Raw genomic sequence first — 10,489 nt, forward strand, 5'->3', positions numbered from 1 at the left:
GGAGAGAGGTGGTGAAAAAACGAGAGAATTATCTAAATGATCATTGAACTTTGTAAAAAAATTTTATGGGATCACTAAACTTTAAAAATCACTATATTTATCACTGAATTTTGTAAAAGATTTTCATGGGGTTTAGTGATCCTTGGGAAAATTTTTGCAAAGTTTGGTAATGAATTAGATGATTTTTAAATTTCAGTGACCACATAAAAACTTTTTACAAAATTTAATGATGAATTGTATGATTTTTAAAATTCAATGACCTCGTAAAAACTTTTAGCAAAATTGAATGACCATTTGGATTTGGTAATTCACTCGTGCAAAAGCAGGCACGTCTTTCCTCTGAGTTAAACCTTTTTTGTCGAATGTCTCTTCTGATTTAAAAGAATTTCTCGCTCTAGGGCTTGGACTGAGACCAATGGCGATGTTCGGGAGAAAACAGGGTATAGCAATGGCGACAAACTTCATGAAATCCCTAATAATCCAAAGATCTTCCACTCTTCCTTCCAACACTCGATGCCTCAGCGACGCCGTTAGCAGCGAGGTTATCACCTCCCACACCGCCAAATGGATGCAGGTAATCTCACTTCCCCTATGTACATATGTATGTAGGTAGATAATAAAATTTCAATTTTAGTATGTCAATTTCGGAAATTTAATGATCGTTTTTTGTTTTTTTAGCTTGACTTCGGTATCTGATCTTCTTCCGGATGTTATTTATTGTAAAATAAATATTTTAGAATTAGATACAAATATCTGTAATCGAATCTTTTGCTCGTCTTATTTATTTATCTGTTGTATTCACTATTCACGGGGGAAGTATGCCTCTGCTTCACTTTTATCTCATTTTCTGAATTTTGATTTTTTTCTCCTAAAGAAGTTAAATTTTGGTATTAAATCTTAGATCAAATTATTATAAACGTCCTCTTAATTGCTAAAGAAAATGTCATCTTTATTTTCGTATTTCAAATCCCCCTTTCACCATAGAGTACATTAGCCATAGAGGAAATGTACGGGTGGGAATTGTTTTAAAAAAGAAGCTAGATAACAGCTTTTAAGGTTCTCTTGATCAATCTGGGAAGATTGTGACGGTATATTATTCATGATGAGTATCTTAGGCAGATTGACAGTATATAGATCACATCACTTTAGTGAGCTTATCCTGTGGACCTTTACAATGTGTCTTAGGTAAACAACTTTACTAGTGAAAAATTCGGTATGGTGTTGCCTATCGCTTATACTATCCTTCCTCTTATAATATCTGTAGACACCATGAAAGCTTTATTTATGGTTGAGGCAACTTGCAAGCATGTCCAGTCTACTATAGAGCTGAGCGCTAGCAAGCTAAAGGATTGTAATGCATTGACAAAAAGTGTTCTCTCTTTCCAAGAATTGGAGAAACAAATGTAGATACCAACTTAATTTTATTATTAGACTAGATAAGAATTTATTATGTTAAAGAGAGCAGATGATTATGAAAATGGGCTATGAAGATCGGTTGTTTATTTTCATGTGTGCTACAGGAAATATTCCTCTAATTGGACCCTTTTAACTCCATATTTGAACCCTAAGGCAATTGTGAGAGTGCCAACTCTTCATGACTGCTTACTCCATGGATGACAACTGCAGCATCATAACCATTTAGTTGGTGCTACCCATGTGAACCATTATCTAGGCAGATAAAGGACAATAACTTTCTGATTCATCTCGCCTAATCTATTATGATATTTTGACCTGTATATCATTCAGTAGAACTGGACCGGACCGCTGCTTTGCCCATAGAACCAATTATTATATTTTCATAATTCCTAATGGGAATCGGTTTGGTCCGATTTTCAAGAAATCCAGACCAAACAACCTCGTGTTCACCCTTAGGCGTTGCTTTATCACTGTTTTTTCCTTCCTCATAGAAGTTAAATGGTATCAAAGCTTCGTTTGTGGTTCCTAAAGCCAATTTGAAAGCATCATCGCTGTACTATAGAGCCGAAAACTTGCTGTACTATAGGATTTGAAATGCATCAAATACTATTGTTTTACTCTTTCCATTCATTGGAGAAAAAAATTGTAATTAACCAACTTGATTTTGTTATGAGATGTTAAGAATTTATTTGTTGAAAGAGATCAAAGTCTTATCAAATTGGGCTTTGAAGATCCTTTGGTTATTCTAATGTGAGCTACTGGAAATTTGCCTCTATTTGGACCCTTTTAACCCTGTAGTTGAATTCTAAGCCAATTGTGTGAGTGCCAATCTTCATCATTGCTTACCATGTGGATGGCAACTAGAGCACTTAAAACACTTAGTTAGAGAAACGAATATGAACCATTAAGCCATTATCTAGGCATATAAAGGAAGATAACTTTCTGCTTCATCTCATCTAATCTATAATTATGTTTGGCCTGAATGGCATTCAGTGAATAGGAATCACAGCACTCCAAGTGTATATAGCACTCTCAGATTTCTAGCAATTATTTGGGACAGCTCAGTATTTTCTTTATCAGATTTAGGGAATGTCATTATGCATGTTTTCAAGTTCACTCAGCTCGTGTGTTTGTGATGCTTTCATGCATATAGTTCAGCAAATTTCATCATTCATTTTGGGCGTTTGGTTATAGCTTCAACTATTACTCTTCCTGCTTTGCCATGTGGAAACCATTTACTCCAGTTGTATGCTATTATTGTTTCTTGTACCACTCTGTTAGGATACAGGCAAAAAATCTCCAATGGAATTAATCAATGAAGTTCCTCCCATCAAAGTTGAAGGTCGGATTGTTGCTTGTGAAGGAGGTTAGTTTCCATAAAATCTTAAGTTATTGTCACAATGTGAAAAGATTGCCATCCCTTTGTTATACTACCTGTATTTTCTTATATTTCTTTTTCCTTTTTCCGAGGGCAGACAATGATCCTGCACTTGGGCATCCAATCGAGTTCATCTGTCTTGACCTGGATGAGCCGGCTATATGCAAGTATTGTGGTTTACGTTATGTGCAAGATCATCACCATTAGGTAACGGGCAGTGCTGTAATAACTGTTGCCATCGTTGTTGAATTGATTTAAGATTATCTCTATCACAATTGATTTTAAGATATATCTTGACGGTTTTGTGTATTTTGTTGCTGCATCATGTTTTCTAGTCAGCGAAATAAGGGTTCTTGCATTGCCTTCTCTCTCTTTCTCTCTCTCTCATACTGTGAATTTGACATCAAATGTTTTAAATAGATGTTATTTCCCATGCTACAGGATGAAAACACTAAGCATGGTTTCAACTTCTTTTTTTCTTTATTACTCAATACTTGGACGTCTCCGAGAGACTCTTATTTATGAAGAGTATCATATGCATTATAGAGCGTCTCCGAGAGACTCTTATTTATGAAGAGTATCATATGCATTATAGAGAGTAGATTGATTGATATATATATATATATATATTTTTTTTTTTTTTATTTTNCCAATCAATTCAAATATAATTTGAATATTCTAAATTGGAGGCTATTGAATTTTGTAACTTGTTAAATGCAATCATTGTTTATTAAAAATGGAGAGCGAGAGAGCCAAGTCCAATCTTTATTTTAAAAAATGAAAATAGAGAGTTTTTTGAACTTATTTCTAAGTATTGATTTTCTAAAATAAAGAGTATTTTGTATTTAGAGGATCTTTTTGAGATGCTCTTACTGTCTGTCTTAATAGTAACCCATTAAAACCTTTCAAGTGATATTTACAGTATTTTTTTGACCTATTCAAACTTTATAATATAGACACCATTTGTCCCTTTGTTAGAGAAAAATAACTTGATAGTATGACATAGCATCTCGTTAGTGCATTAATTAACATTGTCAAATTCAATTAGTTTGCGTTAAGCCACGATTAAAAAAATCACAATTTTTTTCCTGATCATTAGGTGAAACCATTATTAAACCTTGTTTGAGCCTATTTCCTATTTTAGGGGAAGAATGTATTTTGAAATAATAGATTAATGTAGATTGGGCGGTTAAAAATTAAGAAAGTGTTTTGGATTTTTCTGTAATATTATTTTATTGGAGTTTGTGTGGTTGAAAATGAATTTTTAGAAAAATGGGGCTCTAAGAAGGCCGTTTAGCTGTTAAATGAGACACAAAAATCTATAATGATCAAATTGATGTTTTACACATTGTAGTGAGGAATGGCATAATTAACTCGATAAAGGATCATTGGACAGAAATCTTTTAATCTATATGGTGAAAGGATCTTTGGGCGGAAATCATCTCCATATGGAGGTCTGCTAATTTGATCGTATAAAATGAGTTTGATCAATTTAAAGAAGGGTGTAATGGCATCTTTACATTTTCTTTTTCGTAAAATAATTAAAATAATAAAATAAAAGAAACCGGAAAAGAGAAAATGCAATAAAGTCTTATTCTGCGGTAATAAAATAAATAAATTTAATAACAATTGTCTAATTTCATCCTAAAATCATGGAGGAAATCATATTATATTAAATATCTCAATTGATAGCTTTTTCAAATGTTTTGAGATGCTCTCACTGTTTATCTTAACAGTGACCCATTAAAACTTGTGTTAATTTCACCGTTCAAGTTAGATTAGGCTCTGTTTGATTCTCATTTTTCTTAAATTATATTTTTCTGTTTCTTCTTTTCAATCACATTTAAAAAAAAAAAAAATATTACACGTAAATAAAAAACTTTCATTCACATATTTTCCATCAATCTACCATTCTAAAATTCATTTTTCCTTAAAAATGGGTATCAAACGCTTTAGACCTAGTTAAAGTTTATGACATCCCTTGGTTAGAGAAAAATGACTTAATAGAATGATGTGGCATCTTGTCAATGCACTAATTAGCATGGAGCTTGCTCGAGCAACGGAGGCTATGACAAAACACACATATACTGGGGAGGTCGGCATTTTTTATTGACACGGGATCCACAATAATGTGAGAGACGGTCATCCCTTAGGTCAGGTATTTTGTGGCAGTTCAGCAAAATTCAATTAACATTGTCAAATTCAATTAGTTTATGTTAAGCCACGATTAAAAAATTCACAAAATCTTCTGTGATCATTGTGTGAAATTATTAAGTAGTTAAACGAGTCACAAAAAATCTTTAATGATCAAATTGAAGTTTTACACAAATTGTAGTGAGAAATGGTGTAATTAACTCGTTAAAAGGATTTTTGGATGGAAATCTTTCAATCTATACGGCGAAAGAATCTTTGGACAGAAATTATCTCCGTCTAGAGGCCCGTTAAGTTGACCGGGGAAATGAGTTTGGTTTTATTTTAACATAAAATAAATAAAATAATAAAATAAAAGAAATTGAAAAAGAGAAAAGAATATGTTGTAAAAGGTAAGTTTATTATGGTTTGGAGGTGAATGACAATTATATCTCTACAATCCTAGAAATAATTACTATTGTATCCTTAATTCTGCAATATAAATACAGGATTTTGGTTCTTAATAAAATACGTACAAGTCTACTCACTTCTCTCCGTTCTCTTCACTTTTCTTCTATTTTCACAACATGTTATCAGCACGAAACTTTATACTTCAAAATTTAGTAAAAATTCAAAATAGATTGTCAAGACACCTGCTTGATTGATAGTACAATACACACACTATTTTTCAAGACAAAAAATGTTTTTTGGACTTAACATTAGAAGAAAATAATGTTAATACAATATCAGGTGCATCGAATATCGTTGAAAGCTCTGGAAGAGCTTGTATTTTTTTTACCAAATAATACAAAATTATATATTGACGATGCAATTTATTCCAGCAAATTCAGAAGAAATTTACTTAGCTTTAAAGATATCCGCTGCAATGGATATCATATTAAGACGATACAAGAAAATAATATTGAATATCTTTACATAACTTCTTTTGTATTTGATCAAAAGCAAATAAAAGAAAAATTTCATGTACTCCCATCTGGTATGTATTATACATTTATAAAAATGATTGAATCAAATAATATCACGAACCAGAAGTTCGTTGACCTAAAAAGTTTTATACTTTGGCATGACCGACTTGGACATTTAGGAGCTATAATGATGCATTGAATAATAAACAATTCACATGGACATCCCTTAAAAAACAAGAAGATTTTTTTACCTAATGATTATCCATGTCTAGCATGTTCGCAATGCAAATTAGTTATTAGATCTTCGACTACAAAGGTTAATATTGAATTTTCAACTTTCTTGGAAAGAATTCATGGAGATATATGTTGGCCAATACACCCACCATGTGGACCATTTCGCTATTTTATGATATTAATTGATTCTTCTATTAGATGATCACATGTTTGCCTACTTTCCATTAGAAATGTAGCATTTGCTAGACTACTTGCTTAATTTATAAAATTATGAGAGCAATTTCTCAATTACTCAATTAAGAGTATTTGTCTTGACAATGCTGGTGAATTTAGATCACAATCATTCAATGATTATTGTATTTCAATTGGGATTGTAATTGAACATTCAGTTGCGCATGTCCATGCACAAAATGGTTTGACAGAATCGTTTATTAAACGTTTACAACTTATTGCTTGACCATTACATATGAAAACAAAACACACAACTTCTATTTGGGGTCATGTCATATTACATGCTGCATCATTGGTTCATATTAGACCTACTGCCTATTATCAATATTCACCTTTGTAACTGACATTTGATCATGAACCTGATATTTTTCACTTACGGGTTTTTGGTTGTGCAGTCCAAGTCCCTATTTCACTCCCACAACGTACTAAAATGAGTCCCCAACGAAGATTTGGGATTTATGTGGGTTTTCATTCACCATCAATTATTAGGTATCTTGAACCTTTAATGGGGTGACTTATTTACTGCACGTTTTGTAGATTATCATTTTGATAAAATTACTTTCCCAACTTTAGGAAGGGAAAAACTATATCCTGAAAAATAAAATAAAATTTCTTGAAATGAAATAACTCTATTTCAATTTGATCCCCGCATCAATCAATGTGAGCAAGATATTGAAAAATAATTCATTTGCAAAGAGTTGCAAATCAATTACCTGATGTATTTGTTGACACAAGAAAAGTGACAAAGTCATTTATACCAACAGAAAATATTTCAGCAAAAATTGATATCCTGAACGACAATCTGTTGTGGCAAATGAATCTCGAATACGCCAAAAACGTGTTCTACTAGTTGGTTCAAAAAACTCTGTACCTTTAAAAAGAAAAGTACAAGAGAAAACCAATCAAAAATTTTGGAAAAGTCACATTAGAAAATATTGATCAATCAAATATTAAAGATATGGTTCCTGAAAAATCACAAATGTCCAAAAATAATGAGATTTCAAAAAGTTATATGTTATCTCATAAATTATGGGAATGGAATAATGTTGTTATAGACAATATTTTCGCTTTTAATGCAACTCTTGATATTATGTAAAATGAGGATTCTGTACCACAGTCAGTTAAAGAATGTCAAAATAGAAATGATTGGCCAAAATTGAAAGAAACCATACAGGTGGAATTGAATTCTTTGAAGAAACGAAAAGTGTGTGGACCAATGGTTTGAACACTTGAAAATGTAATTCTTACTGGATACAAATGAGTTTTTGTATGAAAGACAGACAAAAATAATGAAATTACAAGGTACAAAAGCTCAACTAGTAGCTCAAGATTTCTCATAAAGGCCAGGAATTGATTATGAGGAAACATATTTTTCTATAATGGATACCATCACTTTTAGATTCTTAATTAGTTTGATTGCGTCACAAAAGCTTGATATGCGCTTTATGGATGTGGTAACTACATATTTGTATGGTTCACTTGACAATGACATGTATATGAAAATCCCTGAAGGACTTAAGGTACCAGAAACAAAAACAAATGATACATGCTCGAAAACTATGTTCTCAATTAAATTGCAAAGATTATTATATGAATTGAAACAATTCGGACTCATGTAGTAAAATCGTCTTAGCGAATATTTGTTGAAAGATGGTTATAATAATGACGATGTCTGTCCATGTGTTTTCATAAAGAAAATAGATATTAGATTTGCAATTGTGGCAGTTTATGTGAATGATCTAAATTTAACTGGAACTCCCGAAGAGCTCAACAAAACTGTTAATTATTTGAAAAATGAATTTGAGATGAAGGATTTGGGAAAAACCAAATTTTATCTTGGATTGCTGATATTCGCATATGGATTATTTGTTCACCAATATACGTATACAGAAAGAGTTGTAAAACATTTTTATATGGATAATGCACATCCATTGACATCGCCTATGGTTGTTCGATCACTTGATGTGAAAAAGGATCCATTTCGTCCATTTGAATATGGAGAAAATGTTCTTAGTCATGAAATACCATACCTTAATGCAATTGGAGCATTAACTTATCTTGCAAATTGTACTCGACCCGACATAGCTTTTTCTGCAAATTTCTTTGTAAGATATAGCTCTACACCAACTCAAAGACATTGGAATGGTGTTAGACATATTTTTCATTACTGATAAGTGTGTTTTTGCACACTTATTTAGGTCACAAACATAACTTAATAACGAGCAAAATGATTGAATTGTGATTTAATCTCGTGCATTTGTGAATTGTAGGGAACAACGAAGAACATGGTGAAATTCAAGAGAAAAAACGCAAAAAAGGACTAAAATGACGCAAAGTGAAAGTTCAGGGACCAAAGTGAAAATATCCAAAAGTTGATCCAATGAATAAATCGAGAAATCGATTAAGCCAATTACCAATTGACGATATCGTAGGATGATGAAATGAAAAGAATGAAGAGAAGATGCCAAGAAGTGAAGGATGCAAGTGGGAGGACCAAAACGCACATCTGCCATAGTTGATAATACTATGCGACCGTGCGGTCCTCTATGCGGTCGCATAGTAGCATACCGAAAACAAAGAGGCTCCAAAAATTTACTCTATGCAACCGCATAGAGAGTTGCTCTATGCGGTCGCATAGAGCAATTCTCGAGGAAAAATTCAGTTTCCTTTTTCTTCCGAAACTCTTATGAAAACAATATTTTTAGGGTCCTATAAATACAAAAACTCGATTAGAACGTAATGGAAGCCATTTTTACATGTTCTTGAGAGAATTTGAAGGAAAAACGAAAGATAGAACAAGAGAACAACATCACGCCAAGTGAAGATCGGATTGAAGATTGATTCGAGTGATGTCGTTTGTTCAAATATTTTTATGTTTTATTCTTTTTAGCATGTTAGACTAGATTTATCATTGCTAGGAGATCGATGAACCTTGTAATACTACATTTAATTGTTGTTTTGGATTTTTGACGTGTTTGAACACAAGTTCCGGATTTAATTGATTTATTACGTTTTTATTTTCATATGATTATTGTGCACGTAATTATATGATTGTGGTGGCCTGTTTTATGCATTCGAAAGAAGGAAAATAGGTTTGACATAGTATAAATCATCATAGGGTCCGATAGGGGATAAAAATATACTTCTATGCCTCGTCATAGAAATATAGTTGAATAATATATTGGGATATGTTTGACATTGCTCGAGAGAGATTGCTAAATTAAAATAGGAATATCGATTCATCTTTTGTGGAATTGTGTCAAAGTTTTATAATTGACAATTGAATGGGTATTGCTTGGGGATTCATGATCCTAGTACGTTAGTACATCCATTAATTCTATAAAATTCTAGTTAAATTGCATCCAAGTTATTTTGCACTTAGTATAATTCTTCATTCATAATTGTATCAATGGTTACATTTTGTTAGTTAAAGAACAAAACCTCAGTTTGGTTGTCGTGTTTCGGTTAAGGTCGTAATAGATTAATTTGAACTAATTCAATCCTCGTGGGATCGATACTTGGACTCATAGTCCATTTTACTACTTGTTAACGAACCGTACACTTGCGGTGGATTTTAAATCGGAATAAATAATTTCTTGAATAAGTTTTTGCCGCCGTTGCCGGGGACTGAAATTTAGTTTTAAAATTTATTTTTTTTGATACTAATTCGAACTTATTTAGATTAGTAGTAGTTAGTTTACTAGGTTTAGTTTATTATTACTTCAATTTAATTTTGTGTTGATTTTGCATTCTCAGGGCTTGTATACAAGGAGCAACCGATCAAGACTTGGTTCCCGTAGATCCAGAGATCGAATGCACATTTAGTCACAGGCAAAGAGAAGCAAGAGCGGCACAACAAATGACTAATGAGCAAAATCGACCAGTAATTCCACTCAACGAAGGCATGGCAGTAGAAGATGACTGTAACACATTACTTGGGGACTTCATGGCTCCGTTGGTGGTCCAAAGTCAATCTAGCATTGTGTATCCTCCATTTGGGCAACCGAATTTCTAGCTGAAAACAAATGTGATTCAACTATTTCAGAATGGGCATCAATACCACGGGATGGCTAGTGAAAATTCGCATACACACATATCCCGATTCTAGATATGTGCCAACACTTTAGGTATCAGGGTATTTTGGACGATGCTATAAGATTGCGGTTGTTTCCAC

The 10,489-nt window shown here is 32.6% G+C and overlaps 1 protein-coding gene across 1 annotated transcript; it reads left to right on the forward strand.

Annotated features, from left to right (window-relative positions):
- Positions 1-328: 328 nt before the first annotated feature.
- Positions 329-3,261, forward strand: LOC111394013 (NADH dehydrogenase [ubiquinone] iron-sulfur protein 6, mitochondrial-like). The gene is made up of 3 exons (XM_023019807.1): positions 329-574; positions 2,698-2,782; positions 2,892-3,261. The coding sequence occupies exons 1-3, from the start codon at positions 416-418 to the stop codon at positions 2,999-3,001; spliced, it is 354 nt and encodes a 117-aa protein (XP_022875575.1). The 5' UTR covers positions 329-415; the 3' UTR covers positions 3,002-3,261.
- The last annotated feature ends 7,228 nt before the right edge of the window (positions 3,262-10,489 follow it).

The sequence above is a fragment of the Olea europaea genome, chromosome 1 (assembly GCF_002742605.1).
Source record: "Olea europaea var. sylvestris chromosome 1, O_europaea_v1, whole genome shotgun sequence".
Classification (NCBI taxonomy): domain Eukaryota; kingdom Viridiplantae; phylum Streptophyta; class Magnoliopsida; order Lamiales; family Oleaceae; genus Olea; species Olea europaea.

Excerpts from the sequence above, each read along its gene's own strand:
- LOC111394013 (XM_023019807.1), top strand. The coding sequence starts at position 416 with ATGGCGATGTTCGGGAGAAAACAGGGTATAGCAATGGCGACAAACTTC. Across the intron at positions 575-2,697 it reads ACACCGCCAAATGGATGCAG|GATACAGGCAAAAAATCTCC; the intron begins GTAATCTCACTT and ends CCACTCTGTTAG. Across the intron at positions 2,783-2,891 it reads GATTGTTGCTTGTGAAGGAG|ACAATGATCCTGCACTTGGG; the intron begins GTTAGTTTCCAT and ends TTCCGAGGGCAG.